The following is an 18,648-nucleotide window of genomic DNA, read 5'->3' as shown; positions in this document are numbered from 1 at the left end:
AGGCAATGCAAGGCTATGCCACAGTTAGCTTTTATCAGTGCTAGTTCTTTGGTGTCGGTTTGGTGTGTCCCTACTTTTAGCAGATATTAAGCAGACAGTCTACTAATACTCTAATGACTGGTATTTGACATGTAATTTGTAGAATGTCTAGAATGGACTATCAAAACAAAGTGTTATCAAACATAAATATTAGATATTAAACAACAAAATTTTAAATGTTGGTAAATATACAGTATAAGTAAATAAATAAAATAAATGTACGCTTAAACACAAAAAAAAAAAAAAAAAAAAAATTTAACTAAAAATTAAAGCTAAACATAAATATTTAAACAACGCAGACAAACTAACAAAAATGACAAAAGCACATAACCAAATTACTACAAATTAAATATAACTGAAACTATAAAACTATAAAAATTACAACTGAAAATATAAAAATAAAAGCTAATTTCCTTGATTCTGATTTGCTGACAAAAAAAAAAAAAAAAATTCTATGGAAAGTGCTGCCATAGCTGGGTGAAAACCAAAATTAAATGCAGTAAAAAATGGGGTAATGTATGTGGCTAAAAGTTTGGGCAGACACAGGATGCTTAATCAGTAGCGAAAGGAAGTAGTTCTGAACATGTCCTGAGATAACCATAAGTACATGTTTTAATGCTGTAAACAAAATAATTGAGTACAGACTGTCGAGTTATTGAAAATTAATGCAGGGCCACTTCAGAAAATTAGACACCCGAGCTCTGCACATTTTGCTTTGTGTTGCGGGCACGTTATCACCTCAGGTGTGCATTAATTTATGAAAATTCAGTGGCCTTTTATCAATTACTCTTTACTTAACCATAGGGTGAAAAGGTTATGTTGCAGTTTTTTTGTCATTAACAACAATCAAGGCAACTACAAGAGCTTTTTATCTGAGAATTGATCAGCACTAGGACGGAAGGGCACCACTTTAAAAGCAGAATGACTAATATAAATGCATCACGTTGAGCCATTGGTGCTTACTTGCATGCATCCATTATTAATAAGATAAATTAAAACTACCTTTTAAAATATCCCTTTATAGATTTTACAATAAACAAAAGTGTAATAATATTTTTTTAAGGTTTTTCAATGTTTGTTAGCCCACAGGTAACAACATGCCAGTTTTCCTACCAGATCCCGCAGGAAGTCCCACTTTTTGGCACCCATGTCATACAGTCCGACTCCCCCATCCATGAAACAGCAGACAGCGTGGCCGGGTGGGAGGGAGAAGGCTTGGTTCTGTGAAAGAGTAGGTGGAGGCACAGCCTCGCTAGTGGAGGAGGTGTAGTGATTCTTGGAAGGGGAATTCGAGCTAAAGGCTAAGAGAGAGATTACACCAAAAACAATATGAGTCATTGTGATGGCATTCACAAACACTTATACATAAGTGCTAAATGGTGAACATGAAAACACATACATTTCTTTGCTGGCGGGGAATTTAAAACATGAAGTGCATGAAAGCCGGTTTTCTTCAGTTTAAAGTTATCCAGAGGTGTCGCTCTTGATACGTTCCATATTCTTAGCACACCAACTTGAGAATCTTGAGAATTCAACATAAGATATTTTAAGATATTTCATAAAATTTTTACTTGCAAATATATGACTTAGTATTCCATTTCAATCTACACTCCAGCTGTTTTACATTAAAATGTAAATAATTAAATGATACTTCTGAAATCAGACCAAAGCTGGCCTGTTAAGAGAAAAAACTACCATTTCCCACTGGCGCTTGGGTGTGTTTTTATCTTACCTCCTGTGATAAACATGCCAGGGGCACTGGGCACCCAGGCCAGACACTGCACGGAGGCAGCAGCACTGGGGAAACTAAAGGTAGTGATGCAGGATAGAGACTCAGAGTCCAGCAGTCTAATGCCATTGTGCATGTTGGCCACCAGTAGGTAGTCTGTGCTGAGAGGGTCCCACTCCAGAGCTGTGATGGGGTCCTCTTCATCTGTGCCTTCTAATGACTCGGGCCGAAGTACATGCTTCTGATTCTTTGAGCCTAAGGTCATATAATTAAAAGAAATGCAGGTTATTTTGCAGGTTAGTCCTGAGCACTATTAACTCTTTCCCCGCCATTAGTTTTTCAGGCAATACATGTTTTCACTGTTATACAATAGGGGGCGCTGTTACGCATCTTCTGAATTAGTACAGCATCTACGGATCCAAAAACAAGCGAAGGAGCGGATAGAAGGCTGTTTACGCACAATAAGCCAATGTGATCATCAAACATTCAACAGCATATAAATCAAAACTGACTAAAGTAGCTGATTGAAATGCAGAATCCACGAAAAGGTTGACTGTGCAACTTTTGGAGATGTTGATGGACTCGATCTACTCAATCTATATTTTGATCAATGTTCTGAATCTGATCAAGACGAAGTCTGTTGGGTGATTGGCACAAATAGCCTATTGATTTTTTATCTTGATTCAGTATCAATTCATATGTATATAGCCTACTGTACATATAAGGAAGGTTTGCCTTTTTAGCACTATTTTAAACTTTTCTTGGGTTAAATTATATTTACTTGCATTCATTAATATTTACTTGTGTGTTCTTATATAAGTATCATTAAAAATATTAGGATGTAAGTTATTAACGTTTTAAAATTTCACATTTAAGAAATCTAGTGTTTGATCATGTCTAAATATGTATTCATAATGCAAAACCTAAAAATAAGTAAGCAGTTATGATCTGCAATACTTTTTTGAGCAACTAGACTAGATAGGTCTTGATGTATATTTATTAAAGAGCCATACAGGCACCTAGTGGGTAATGGCAATACAAATGAAAATTATTATTTTTCCAGCCACAAAATGACTTTAATTTGCCTCTTTGCATTGGAGTTCTCTATTTAACCGTAATTACTACACTAATTGTAATATAAATAATAAAAAATATTAGAAGAAAAACTCTGTTCTTTTTTATGATATATTGATTGAATGAACATATTCATTCAATGAAAGTGTAAAATTAAAGTTTAGTGAATATTATCAAAAATGCTAGCCTGGCTCCGCCCTCCTACATACTTCCGCTCAATTTTCATTTTCCTTCAGTACTCCGTCTTGGACTGCGGTATATTCTTAGGTTTTCTCCGAACAGATTTTTACCGGTCCAATCAGCGAACAGATTGAGTGGCTGAGAACGATGATGTTGATGTCGTGTGCTAGTTTGAGTTGTAGTTCAGTAATGGCGGCGGAGAAAGATGCGAGCGAAGCCATTCATTCCATTGTGGCACTGCTGCCGAATATCCAGAAGTTAAAGCCTTTCCAGCTCGCTCTGTTAGTGGTGAAGGAGTTGGCTGAAGCCCTATTCGGACGGTAATTGTTTCTCGGAAGGTATTGTCATCCTTTACAGGGGCTAGTCAGTGATTTTATTGCCGCGTAAAAATCCCCGGCCGAATTACCTACTGTTTTAGACAAACACCAAGGTTGTATGGTCATTCAATTGCTGTCCGAACCCACATCTTTGAGTTTTCAAGAATATATCACTTCAAAATTCACTGTTTATATCCTTTTTGCAGAGCACAGTGCGGTTGCGCTGTAATTTGGAATCATTTCTAGACCTGTATTTCTTTATATGCTGGCAAGTATTTACAAGAGCAATATATTTCATCATTGCTCAAAAAAGAAAAAGAAAAAAAGCACATAAACATTTGAATTGGCCCGTTATTTACGGCAGCATTTATTCTTATCATACCAAGCATATGACATTTTTATTTACAGCAATCATGTTACGGACCACGTGAGCAGCGCGTTCCCGATCACAAAACTCTCCCCTCCACTGTGAATAAATCACAATCAGCACGAGTTTTAGGTTTTATCACTGAGGTGGAGTGCACAATCTGCACAGTTATTTTTATGGACAGAGGCGAACGGCGCATGAAATACGTTAGTGATTGGTTATGGCAGATCCAGAGTGGCTCTTGGCAGATCCAATAGTTTTAAACTTCAACAGCGTACCCGCCTTCAAGGAAGTAAACGCTAGTCAATGGAGAGTGCCCAGACTCTCAGTACAAATGAAATGTAGGAGAGTCTGGTAAGACCAGGCTACAAAAATGCTGGAGCTGGCTGGAAACTTCTTTAAAAAGTGCTGATGGGGAAAGAGTTTTATAAAATGAACTGTATCTAATCTGGATATAGTTCATATTATTACTTATATTATTGTTGTTTTTAAATTCTGTTTAGTATTTTCCATTAAAGGTAAAGTTCACCCAAAAATGCTAATTCTGTTATCATTTACTCACCCTAGTGGAATTCATTGGTCACCAAATTGTTTGGTTACCAACATACTTCAAAATATCTTCTGTTTTCCACAGAAGAAATTAATGCATTTCAATTTCATTTCAGTTTTGGAACGACATGTTCTTAGTATTAACAAATATGAACCAACATAAGCAGTACCTGGTTGAAAGACGGACAGACTGCCATCAGTGTGTCCAAACACCACTTTTCCCTTCTTCAATGGATGCCAGCGGAACAAGCAGATATCCGAGAGGAAACTGTGAGCCTCCTTATGCACAGTGACTCCTGAGTCAGGCCCAGAAATGCTCCATATGTACAGAGGACCCCGGTGGGATACGAACGCAACGGTGTCACCTGCATTCCAGCACCAGCTTAGAGAAGCTGGGATACCTGAGAAATATCCATTTAGACAAGTTCAAGACATCACATGAATCATTATTAAAATATCTTAGGATTGAGTTAAAATTATTCAAAAGGTTTATCTTTAGTCTGAGAAAAATGTGCATTTTGAGTGGTGTCTTGAAGGATACATGCTGGCAGGTATAATGTGTGTCCTGAGGTGGTGTGTATTTCTTTGGACACTACAGTAGGTGTGTTGGTAGCAGTACCTTTGGTGTTATCTAGCCGTGCAATGGCCTTCTGCTCGGCCACGTTCCAAATGATGAGCAGGTTATCAGCACTTGCACTAGCAAACACTTCAGGGTTGTGTGGAGACCATGATATAGCTGTGATTGTCTTCTTGTGTTCAGACATGATTGCTCGCAGTTTGAACTCATTATATCTGTGATCAAGCTAGAAAGACACAATTCAATCAGTGAAAATAAATTCACATTAGACAACATTTGTAAGTTGTAAAAAGGAGGATATTTTTTATGAAACCTGAGAGATTTCTGTCTCATTCAAAGTCCATTCAACCAAAACTTCGGCATTTCAGAAGTTAATTAAGACATCTTAAGAATAATCTAAAGAAATGAAGTGATTTATTGAAGAAAACTTTAAGAGGCAGAAAAAAATGGGCTTTATTTGACACAAAATACAACAAAACAAACTAAAACTCCCCCATGGGGGAAAACAAGACTGGCATCTGAACAAGGCAGGACTGAGAGCAGGGCACAAAAAGTACATACTGCGAGACAACAAACTGACACAGGACTGACAACACAAGGAGAATAAGGGTATTTTTACACGACAATGAAATGATTGTAAAAACGATACCTGTTCACACGGATCTGCGAAAATGACTAAAAAGGCTGTATTATGCATGCCAGGACAGTAGTTGGAAATGTCACTTTGTTAAGAAAGACTCTGCGAACACGTAATACGCATTCATGAACCAAGACTAGACCGAAGTGTCAGGATCCAGACACCATGCTGGACACAGACATAAGAACGCAATGGCCCAGAGAACAACCCCAAAGCCATACGCTCACACAAACACGAGACAAATTCCGTTTACCATATTTGTTGTGCTGGATGTATATGCATTGGTCATCGTTTATTGCTCTTATTGAAACTCTCAGGTTACATTAAAAATATTCTATTTGTGTTTTAAAGATGAACGAAAGTCTTATGAGTTTGGAACGACATAAGGCTGAGTAAATTACAACATTTTTATGGGTGAACTATCCTTTTATGTTCATTTTGTCAATAAAAAAGGAAAGAGAAAGTTACTTCATTAACAGTCCATGGTTTACTATAATTCATTTTAAAACTTACTATATGTGTGTTCAGTTTTTACTTACTTGGTACACATATATAGCGAGCGTGGCACAATACGCAAACCTATCCCCACTGGCAGCACACACGTCTTTATTCCAGGGCTGACATCCAGCGGCCAGCAGGCCAACCTGCTTTACCTGAGACATCTTTACCTGGACAAAGAGACAGTAATGGCAATAAGGGTCTGTGATGTGGTCCTTTGGTCTCAGCATTTATAATAAAAGCAAACATTGCACTTTATCTAAGGTTATTGATCGTAATGTGAACGATTTACCCATGCATGTTTTTAACTTGTTCTTCTAGTGATGTTTGCCAACTTCTCCATTCATTTAATGATGTTTTATTAACAAAGTTTGGGAGGAGCACGTTCAGATAATCAAATAAATTAGAGCAACAGGATACCTGCAGCTGATACCTGATACCTGTCCCACGACAGTTTTCCAGCATCCCTCCACCACCCCATCTCCTCACTCCTAACTATTCCTATCCCAGACTGGGATGTGGGGGGTACTCTAGGTTTGGGCCAAATTCCGATCTCGGAGCCCTCCCCTCAGACAGTACACCAAATACGCATAACCTTTACTCTATCTAATTATATGTAAGTGTGAACTTGTGCAATCTATTAAACCCTGCCCCATTCTTACACTCAACCACAACCTCCATCCAATCAACAACCAATGGATAGAACCAAGTCCCCACCACCATACATTTTTTTTTTCTGTTTGGAATGGATAAACCGTTTGAATCAGATGTAGGGGAGAGCGGGGCACAACCTAGTGTGGGGTTAGTTGTAACACACGTTTTAAAACTTTCCAACTATGCCAGCATATCGAAACTTTGTATTTACTAGTTGCCATATTAACACTATATCGATAAAAAATTTCTCCAAAATTAAAAAGATCTTTGGAAGATATCACTGAACATTTATTTAACCATAGCAAAAGTACATTTCTTACTTAAGTTCATTCTCAATTTTTTGTGTGTATTTAAAATGAGACAAATCTGATATTATTCTAATGTTATATCTATTATTTAACAGTTGAGATAGTTTTTTAATGCTGATCTAACCAGCAGAAGACACTAAATCCCACTTTAAATCCAAGTTGCGCAGGTTGTAAAACTGCGTTACAATGAGCCCCTATTAGAGATATGATATTACCTTCCAATACATTTATGAATTCTATTGAGAAAGACTGAGAGTCAATGTTCAGAAATGATTAATTATTATTGTTTTGAACTATGCAGTAAAGCTGTGTTTTGTGGTGTGTTTAGTGTCAAACTCAAAAACTTGTTTATTTTTAATTATTAAAAAATGCCATTATTTTATTTTAAAAATTTAACGATTGTATTTTATTGACGAAATATTTTAGTTTGTCTTGGATATTTTTTTGTTGTTGATTAGATCAGATAACATTTTAAGCTGTCATATGCTCATGTTACAATGTGCCCCTCACATGTAACAATGTCCACCTATGGGGCATGTTGTCACATTTCACTTCCATTCTTTCAGGGTAAATCAAGAAAAAGAAAAAAGTATATGTGCGAGTACATGTGATCGCAAAGCAAAAGCAAACGCAAGCTCCATGATTCCCGCAAATTAATCGCTCAATCAGAGTTTCATCCACAGAAAGACGTCAATAAAACAACTTGAGAACAATTATATCACTTAACATTGCATTTACCTCGGGAAGGTTATCCAATGTTCACAGTTTTTTAGTTAGCCATAAAAAACACTAGAGAAGAGCTTATTTACTTATTGATTTATTTACAATACATTTTTTTATGGAGGCAGGTGTTTATGAAAACTTATGTGCAAGTTACAAAGTTTTTACAATAGCCTGTCTCCCAATATCTTATGCTGGGCTGTATCGTTCTAACCTCCTCTTAACTCTGGTCTCTGTTTGCACTTTGAATATTCAGAGAATATGGTTGCACGTGTCTTTTATTGTTTGCACTTAATAAGACTGAAAAAACGGTTCTTTATTTTTGTTATTTATACTGTTTTCATTTCTATGTTCAATTTGTGGAAAGGAGTTGAATTATGATGTCACACAGTCTCAGTTCTGAAAGCTCATAATTCATGCACAGTAAGGTCTGAAGAGACTTGTGTGAAATCATACAGGAGAGAAGCCAGTCAGTTGAGATTGTGGCAAAACCTATTACAGGGCTTGTATATATTGTTGTCTTTCAATGCATATGATAATTCATACATTAGAAAGTAGAACTGAAATGACATTCATTACAAGATGATGAGTTAAAACATTTTTCCAGTCATGAATTTTGTCATTGAGGATTTTCAAAAAATACTAAGCAAAAATCTTGTCTCGTTCTCGTGAATCCAAACTTGTGTCTCGTCACACCCCTAAATTTTAACAAATCTAATTAGCATTAACCTGACTATAATATAACTAGCCTCTTGCAATAAGCTAAAGTTTATGAGTAAAGACTAAAAAACAAACAAACCAGATTGTAACTTTGTGAAATCTTCAGATCTAATAATACCAGACCTCAATGTTCTCTTTCACTCTGTCACTTATAAGCACCATTTGGGCCCATTCATTTGAAGAAGAAAAACAGTTCAACTTTCAAATGCGTGTCTCAAGACACCTGCATTCTGTTCCATTCCGCTTGCACTGCGTCTAGCTGTTTTTATACGCTCCTGTGTGAGCGCCCCCTTAGGGTGACACTAGCGAGAAAAAAAACCTCTGTGTCATCTCCCTCTCTCTCTTTTTTTTTTTTTTTTACATTTAAAGGGATAAGGCTATACCAGATGTCTAAAAAGACTGTCACGCAGCTCCTACCTTTGGTTCATCGTGATATTTGCTGAACCAGCACAGGCTTTCCATGTCTGCTATCCTCTCGCCTTCACAGATGCAAAGCCAAACAGTGCTCTGCGTTAGCGACTACAAGAAAAAGAGCCTTTTCAATAGTCTGTGTGTGACTGTTGCCCAATGTGTGAGTGCATGTATTTGTAAAAAATGGGGGTAGAGAAAGAGAACATGCTCATTGACTGGTGCAGGCTGCTCGTGTGGGAGAGGTGGCTGGAGACGAGAATGATGGAACAGCACCCGCCGGTAGCCAGGCAACAGCAAGATCCCTTCATTTAAACTCCCTCACTTACCCCCCTTCCTGACATGCGCGCAACCACACACCTCATCTTACCCCTGCATAGCCTCCTTGAAGGTGTTTATGCTGCTCCCTTTTGCCTCGTGATTAACATGCTCCTGTGAACTGTCCAGCATGTACACGACTGTGAGTGATTTCACCAAGTACAACATGTTCCTGGATCAACATCTTTGTTGATCCTGGAACAACATTCCAATCAACCAATCAGATTTGAGGGACAGTTTATGTTAAGTTTAGGCTTACAGGGTGTTTTTACATCAATATTATTCACCTATCCTTTCTCTCTGATTTTAGGGATAACATTAGGGTAGGGATATGGTTAGGACTAATACTTTTTGAGACAGAAACGTTGTTCCAGGATCAACAAAATATGTTGACCCAGGGACTTGTCTTACTTGGCAAAATCACACATCCTACATTGTACATACAGCGAGGTAAGGCCGCACAATTATAGGGGGAAAAAATCGAATTGTGATTTTACTGATACAAATTTAAATTTACATTTAAAATGTGATTTAAAGCTACACTGTGTGATATTTTCCCCCATCTAGTGGTGAAAAGGTATATGACCATCCAGTAAATTTTTGTTTCTGTTCCTCTCAATTCCGATTTCGTTTTAACTCCTACGGTGGCCGATTTAGTCCAAGATTAATATGGCTTCCAGTTCGACCTCGTCCACATTCGACACGGTGCCTGTGGGATATTCTGTGCGCAGTGGGATGGTTGGAACTCAACTGGCCTAATTATTCGACTAGAAAGAACTGCAGCTAATCCAGAGTGAACTTTGATGATAGTAATGTTTATTCAGTCATCCAATTGCAAGGCATAAACAGGTTTGCATGTATATGTAGCCTACATAAATGTGGTTTCTGTGAGAGAACAAATTAGGATGGTAAATATACATGATAATGGCATGACAGAAGATACACAGTTAAGAACTGTATAACTATACTTATAAGTTACATTTGTATAATGTAACCGTAAACCAGAGCTTATTGTACCATATATAGGCGCTAAATGCAGCTGCATTAAAAGGAGCAGAGCTACCGCTGCTGCTGCTAACAAGCGGTGTCGGATTACAAAAGTGTGTGCGCAGGTTTAGCTCTGTATAACAAGTGTCAATATGCCGATCAGACCTGATACATATTTCCATCAACATACATTACAAGCAAATATTTTCTATAAACGAATAAACATTGTTGATAACAAAATAACTGAATGATTATTCAAATAGGTGAGCATTACGCTATTGTATGTTGACACAAAAATACTTCTGAATCAACTGAATTACGCGATGACACACTCTGAAACACATCCACAATGACAATAACTATTATTACTTACGGAGTTATTAACGCACAGAAATACCACACAAGGAAAAACAGACTTTTGAGGAATAAACAAGCCAGGAAAACTCTGTATAACTCTGTTACTGGAGCTGCTGAGATGAACTCTCTGCGCATGCACCAGACAAGTCTGAACAAGTTGACGCGCACAGTGTTAAAACCGGTTGAAACGCGAATGGCGAAGCTTGAATTTACGGGTATGTCCCTCTTTGGCTAATGTACTTTCAAGATGGAGGGGCAACATGGCGACCACCGTTAGATCCCATTACCTTATGTATTTTCAATGGCATATTATAAACTTACGAGAATACTTTATTACTTGAAAGAAGTAAATATACATTAATGAGCACATATATTTTTTAAAGAACTAAGTGTTTTTAGCTAAGAATAGACTAAAAAAGTTACACAGTGTAGCTTTAAATGTGGAGTAAGTGCTTTCTGGTAACGGGTGTTGATTTCAAATCACCAAAACTAACACGCCCCTATTTTGATAGCTCCGCCCCTCACATAAGTAACCCAGGCAATGACTATAGCGGGGTAAGATGCCATCAATAAGTGAAAGCAATGTTTGTTACTATGGGAACCCAGGTCGAATGTTCTGTGAAAAAGTCATAATAATAACAAACATATATTAGGAGTATATTATATTATTTATATATATTTATATGCACTCTGGGAGCTGACGCTTGAAACAGACATTGAGGAGGTTTAGACGCTCCAGGCTTATCGGGTGTGGAAATCAATGGGTCTTTATCATCGTAATACGATCACAATTGGACAAGCAAGCAAACATGACACGTGAGTATATTCAAGCAACAGCCAGCATCCATTATTTCTGTGAAATAAAACAAAATCAATGTTACTCGCCTATCGAGAAGAAATAAAGCAACCTCTGCCTTTGCTCCTTGAGTTCTCTCTCCATCTGAACGCTCTCTTCTCCCCGTCATTAGTAGACACGCCCCTTACTGTTGATTGGCTATAAGTTTGTTTTGGTACTCGGCCTGAAACAATTTTATAAAGCAGTTTTGAAATACCACTTACCCCACCTTTAAAGATTCTCTTTTGTTGATGTAGTTTTGTACATCAGCTCTTTTGTAGTGTGGCTAAGACACACTATCTGTTTAAATCTTTAAAGTCACATCTTTTTAACCAAGCATTCACATATTGCTTCTCATAAACTTAAAACAAATAGACATGATTTTTAAATGTATTTTTTTGCTGTGAACAGCAGCTACACTGATTCTTCTCCTTTTGCTTCCCTTCCATGTTTTCAGACAACACAGACAAAGATTTCAACTTTGGATCGATACACAAAACTTATATTATCCTAATATTGTAATATTATCCATATATCCTTATAATATTGTAATATTATAGTAATCATTACGTGCATAAGTCGGAATTTTTGACCAACACGTTCATTGTGTGAGCTTAACTGAATACATAAAGTTAACTAACCACATATAATGTAGTATATTATAGCATATATTACTGCCATATGGACATTACTTTGATACTCTAATCTCTGGCTGATAACAGAATACTTCATAAATTCGAACATTGAAACAATAATTTTTCTATAAAGCTGACTTTGAAACAATATATATTGTGAAAAGCGCTATAAAAAGAAATAAACCTGAATAAGCACTTCTCAGAGATGTGAAGAATGTTGGTGCATGTTATAGGTTCAGTGTGTAATATTTATTACATCTAAGGATCTAATGACAGGAATGCAATATAATATGCATAACTTTGTTTTCAGTGATGTATAAAGACCGTATATAATGTACCATTATGTTTTTATTACCTTAGAATGACTCCTTTCTATCTACATGCACCGCGGGTCCCCTTACAGTGAAATCACCATTTTGCGCCGTCATGTTTCTACAGTAGCCCTAAATGGACAAACTGCTCTACAGAGCGCTAACTACCCCCTGCTGTCTTAGACTACGACATCTTTGTCCTCTATGTGCTTCGAAAGGAATGCTTTTGAGCGGTGGGCGGTTGCAATTGACCTATCGGTAAGCCCCACCCCCCTTAGTTACTGTTGCTAACTCGGACAAACAAACTGAGTTGCTAACTGTCTTACAATGACAGCTGTCAGTGTGAAAACCTTATCCCAAAATGTTTTTGGACACAGAATGTAGCGGACCCCGCCTGTGTAGACCTTCGTTTATGTGTTTTTGACCTACACTGTACATGACGCGAGAACAGTTAGTTATTTCGGTTTGTACGTTAACAGGGACTCACTAACTTTAATAGTAACTTAATGAGAGTAAGTTATGACAACCAGAAAATCCTCTCAGGATACCTGGAATCAGTGTTACAGTACCCCAGACACATCGTTTTACCATTTTTGTGGCATAAATACCACCAAACCGATGAGAGCTTCAGGTTTTCCAATGTTTCTCTATGGCGCTGAAACCTAAAGATGTCCGAGTTCCGGTCCCTGTGCAACTGATACTCAACTGCTATTGGCTCATCTGCGTTCGAGGGGAGGGGCTTACCGATAGGTCAATTCGCAACCTCATAGATGCCGCTAAAATTTACACAGTGCACCTTTAGACAAATGCATGTAAAATCCAAACTCAGAGCAGATGCAGATATGGAGTTTGTGTGGAGCAGCATTTAATGTGAACTGAGCTGCTCTGAGACTGCAAACTTTGGAGGATAATGAGCTGCTCATATAAGAACACAGTGCCGCGCTTCACACTTACACATGCAGCGCATATATTTATTGATTAAATCGCAGTATTTGCAATTTGATAATGACGCTAAGCCATACCGCTATTTCGGTCAATTAATTGTGCAGCCTCAGAGCACAGCATTTGTTCCACAATGATATAAAAAAATAAGCCCCATTTAAACAATTTAGGGCTTCTACAGTAAAAATGCATTGCAAATGCAAATGCAAAAAAAATGTAAATTCAATGTCAAAATGGCGCCTCCTAATTGGCTTGTTTAGACGGGCAGACATAATGAGGTGTCTGAGAGACAGGGGATCAAATAGTGGGTGATCTTTGAGAAATATGTTTGTGTGTTCATCTATGACTTCGACCTTAGGCTTCCAAATGCCACCAAGACCGGGATCAGCAGAAGTTTGGCTCTGTTAGTGATGTCACCCCCACAACACCTCCTACCCCTTCGGCTGGGCTGCGGGGGAGAGCGTGAGTGAAATGTAGACAGAGCAAAATACACGCAGAGGGAGAGCGAGAGATGGGCCACTCATGAAACCGTTTCCTAGGCGATGAAGACTTTAACTCCAAGAGGCGGTTGAGATGAAGTGGCAGGAGCTCTGCTGGAGAGGGCGAGAGTGCCGGCCAGCATCAAACATCCTACACCTGGGTAACACGCGCACCGCATCGACGTACAGCCTACGTTTGCTCCCACACTAGCTACATACGCGTGAGTAACTTCTGAGTCACACATGGCCCATTCATTTACACTGACAAAAACATTTAGAACATTAGAAACATTTTACAAATACAAATTAATCTTCTAAAGTTTCTGACATCATGTTGCACAAAGGTAAAGTCCTTGAGAAAATTGCCTCATGGTTATTTCTTTCACAGACAATATATTTCCATACAAATTGCACTGAAAAGAGATCTGTAATAACATTTGCATAATTTAGATACAGTAACTCGGTAAGTACCTCTCTTTCATCACAGACATAAGAAGACCATGCTTATCTTTGTTTACTTTTGCCTGAGCACAAATCCAATGAGATCAGGGCTTGTGCAAGAACTGGAAATATATATATATATATATATATATATATATATATATATATATATATATATATATATATATATATATATATATATATATATATATATATATATATATATGGATGGATGGATGGATGGATGGATGGATGGATGGATGGATGGATGGATGGATGGATGGATGGATGGATGGATGGATGGATGGATGGATGGATGGATGGATGGATGGATGGATGGATGGATGGATGGATGGATGGATGGATGGATGGATGGATAGATAGATAGATAGATAGATAGATAGATAGATAGATAGATAGATAGATAGATAGATAGATAGATAGATAGATAGATAGATAGATAGATAGATAGATAGATAGATAGATAGATAGATAGATAGATAGATAGATAGATAGAAGAATTTGCTTTCACTGACATTGAGACAACATTGTTGTAGCCAAATGACCACAGAAACCACATTGCATGCCACAGACTCCCATAAAGTCATTTTCAACGCAAGTCTGACACAGACACTGTCCATTATCCTGCCCTCCATATAAATCTATAAATAGACCAGAATGTCCAGACTATTATTGTGTGACAATAAAACAAAGCCCACAAAACCTGGACCAAAAACCATGTCTGTAGGTTATAGATTGTCACTATCAACCCAACAGCAGTTCCACTTTTAGAAGGAAAGCACTTTAATTGGTCCAGAGCAGACAGTTGCTGTTGTAGGGTTCAACTGACCTAAAAGTATGATATGATGAAAAAAAAAGTGGTATAGAGGTCCCAAAATGTATTTAATATATATTGAAAAATGTTTTACTTCTTTTGAATATTGATGGAGCAACATACATTTAAAAAATTAGTTTTGACTAAAACTCATGTAACTATAAAAGGAGGTTCACTATTGTGATATGATGTAAATATAGAGGCAATAATGATAATAGTGAACATGCAAATATCTTCATATAACAAGACATTTTAGGTAACTTTTGAGTACATACTTACTCAAAATAAACACTAGCAAATGGTAGCAGTTGTGGTTTAGGAAGGTGGGTGATTTGTTTAGCACAACATCAACTTTATCTCAACAATGCCCTTTATGTCTACATCTTGGGGTTCCATCAATACTTGGAATATTTAAAATTTCAAGTCTCCAAATATATGTGACAGTTTGAGGGATTCTTATTAGCTACATAAATCCACAATGCTATAAATAATTACTGTATGTTCTAGTTCAAATTACCTCAAAACTAGCCTTTAGACATTGTCTCTCATAGATCAGACATGGAAACAAACAGGTGTTTAGAAAAGTACTGTGGTGTTTCTTTCTTTCTTTTTGCTATTGAGTGTTTTGGCAGAAAATTACATCAAAAGGGCCTATAGCCCCGCAGCACCTTATCATGAAAAAGATAGAAGAGAATAGCAGCCTTGTGTCTCATTGTCTGCAGTGTAGCACCAAAACAAAAGCACCAAAGCTTTTCATCAAACAGCTCATGCAGCTGGAGCTAGCTTGAGTGAACTTTATATCAATGAAAAAGTTTACTGTGGTAAATATAGGTAAATATATCAAGAGACGCATACTGCCCTAAGAAAGTGATCATATTTAAACCCCCCTGTGGTGAAAATCAAGTTTTCATTGTTGTTTATATGTCTACATGGTGTTTTTAATATGCTTTAAGACAAGCCATGTGCAAATTCATAGGTCAATATTATTGCTCCGTATTTTCTCCTTAAAACTGCAGTGAAAAAAAGACGGGGTTTGAAATCGCCAGTGTTTCTAACATCATAAACTACCTTGTAATCAATCACATCAATGTGTGGGCGGGCTTTAGAATATAATTAACTATGCTGTGAAGCCGTGGAGTTCTAAGAGAAGCCAGGTTATCCGGTGACCCTAGGTCAGATTAGCTCGATACAGCACCTACAAGGGTCAGATAATTTGGTGGGTCACAGAATTCTGCACAACACCTGTATATTTTTCTGTTGATATGAAAAATCAGGTACATTTAGCAATATAGCGGGTGAGTATTCATGTTATGAATATACCTAACTACTCCCCTCCAAACGTTAGTCTGCTATGAGCGAAAGATGGAGAGGAGGAGCGCTGAAGTAAAACTCTGCCCTCTATTCAATATTCCGTTTCACTTGGAAATACGTCACAGCACTGAAATAAAATCAGTTGCAACTTCCGGTTCACTGGGACTTTAACAATGTAAATGTTACTGATTCCCAGCCTTTTGTCAGACCCAATACTTATGAATATTATTATAACTTCCCTGGAACTGAAAGTGTTAACATGTTAACTACAAAAAAAAGGACTTTAACTGTTTGTTTTGTCTTGTGAAAAAATATTTGTATGCACTGACAGCTATGACAGCATGTTTTAAGTCACATTTTCTGTTTAATAGGTTTTAAAAAGCAAAAATTCAACCATTGTCATGCTATTGCTATGAGAAACTTACTACGGTAAGTACTGGAACACAATCCCAGTCTCTCCACATGGGGCCTAAAGAGGATAAAAAAAGATTGGGGATTCTGCATATCTAATGTTTTCCTGTTCATGAGGATTCTTCACACAGTATAATGCACACAGATTTTTGTTGTCAAATACACTATAACCTGCACCATCTTCCTTATTTCCCCTTTATAATCAAATATTCATCACCCTAACTATGTGCCACATCTTCAATTACTTAATCTGTAAATCTTTTCCTCTAAACAGCCCATAGAGTCTAGGCTCTAAGATTCCCTAGAGACAGTATAAGCACTCTCCTGAATCTGACTGTGATTGCATCAAGCAATTCTCCTAGGATATAACAAAAATGGCACACTTTCCTACCTTAAAACAAACAGATTCAAACTACCAATTCAATGAACACATAAACAGACAGACTAACTTGCATGAATAGTGCATGAGGTCTCATGATTTCCAAAAGTGGGACACCGTGTCAAGTGGATATCTATGATGATTTGCATGGCTGCATGTCGAATCGCACCTGTCTCGTGAAGCATTGGTCATTAGTCCTGCTTGTCTCTGTGTCTTGGCAAGAGAAGCTGATTATGTATCTAATTTCTCACTGGGTCTAATCTGCCCAGCACTGTCTGCTCAAAATCATAATGAAATCTGTGATGAGACTTTGATATGCATTAGACCACTGTCAGCACTAATAGCCTCTTGTGCATTCCCACAATGACAGTCCACCTGGAGTTCTCCCAAATCACATTAAGAAAAGTTACCGTACAAACAGCACAAAATAATCATAATACTACTGCATTTTGGTTGCTTTGTAACGGCAGCTCTCTGTAAATGTATTTCACTAGGAACCCTTTCAGAAAGGACGTGGAACACCATTATAGGTTCTTTACAGTGCTATTGTTTGTTTTGCACCGGAACAATGTACGGACAATGATGATAACAGTAGGTGCATAAAAGCAGGGTTGACAAAGTATTTTTTTTTAAGTACACATGTAGCCTATCCAAATGCCTCGCTCTGTGGGAAATGTTGCTCATACACTATTCGAATACTGCACTGAAAACAGGAGTGAAACATGTGAGCATGAAGCTCGCTTACCTCTCTCGATGTCAGTGGACAGCGACCTGGTGCTGAGATTAGGTGTATCGCTGACGGAGAAACACGGTCGGTTCATGTAGTTTGTTAACGCTGCTTCCGAGTCATTCCGACGATTGGGCCATTTTAAACTGACGTCACACGCTCTCTTTGTTTTTGAACGCTGATTGGTCATTTGCCTAATCAATCAAAGCAAATCATAGATAATCCATGTAATCTTCACCCTGGGAGGCGTGACCATGCTTTCTTGTATTTGTAGTCCAAAGGGTTGGTCACCTATTGTTGGAAAAACAAAGGAATTTTGTGAACATTTCCTGAAAACCCCCTGCTTGGGGGTAACATATTCGTCTGAGCTGTGCAAGGCAGGGAATAGGCTGTGCTGCATTATTAATCTGCCAGCCTTTTCACACAGAGATTCAGTTTCATTGGACTTTCACCTCATGCAAGTTGTCGCTTGCTGCACAACACACTGGCAAATTGCTCGTGACCGCGTATAAAAGGCGTATCATTTACTGGAGCTAAGACGATAAAGAGGATATAGTCCATTTAGTAATTTATCAAATTCAAGTGCAACTCCTGTATTCTACCAGCAGAGGGAACTGCTAACCTTATTCATATCTTTTTGTGAGCAATTGCACATCACAGAAGGGTGTGTTCGGAGTACATAGGATGCAGTGAATAAGAAGAACCAGATGTTGTCGAATAAAACACACATTAATTACACCGTAGATATGTAGGCTAAGTCTTGGACACCAGCTTTCAACAGCCAAGGAAATGTTTGACCTGGAAAAAAATAATGAAATAATACAATTTGCGAAAATTAATATGGCACGAAATTCGATCTGTAGCACACAGAAAAAAACCACGGTCACCACCAAACCACCCATG

The 18,648-nt window shown here is 37.7% G+C and overlaps 1 protein-coding gene across 2 annotated transcripts in view; it reads right to left on the bottom strand.

Moving 5' to 3' along the window:
- The window catches only part of wdr17 (WD repeat domain 17), a 37,774-nt gene extending 19,913 nt beyond the window's left edge, over window positions 1-17,861 (bottom strand). For both annotated transcript variants that reach the window (XM_079811405.1, XM_079811406.1), the window contains exons 1-7: window positions 17,764-17,861; window positions 6,009-6,137; window positions 4,875-5,058; window positions 4,426-4,656; window positions 1,772-2,023; window positions 1,439-1,561; window positions 1,153-1,340 (exon numbers count right to left, since the gene is read on the bottom strand). In XM_079811405.1, the coding sequence (XP_079667531.1) occupies window positions 1,153-1,340; window positions 1,439-1,561; window positions 1,772-2,023; window positions 4,426-4,656; window positions 4,875-5,058; window positions 6,009-6,131 (1,101 nt within the window). In that variant the 5' untranslated portion in view covers window positions 6,132-6,137; window positions 17,764-17,861. The remainder of the gene's footprint in view (window positions 1-1,152; window positions 1,341-1,438; window positions 1,562-1,771; window positions 2,024-4,425; window positions 4,657-4,874; window positions 5,059-6,008; window positions 6,138-17,763) is intronic.
- Window positions 17,862-18,648: the final 787 nt, after the last annotated feature.

The sequence above is a fragment of the Gobio gobio genome, assembly GCF_949357685.1.
Source record: "Gobio gobio genome assembly, chromosome: 3".
NCBI classification, from domain to species: domain Eukaryota; kingdom Metazoa; phylum Chordata; class Actinopteri; order Cypriniformes; family Gobionidae; genus Gobio; species Gobio gobio.
Note: the sequence above shows the minus strand (reverse complement) of the source record. Positions and strands in the feature narration are given on the sequence as shown.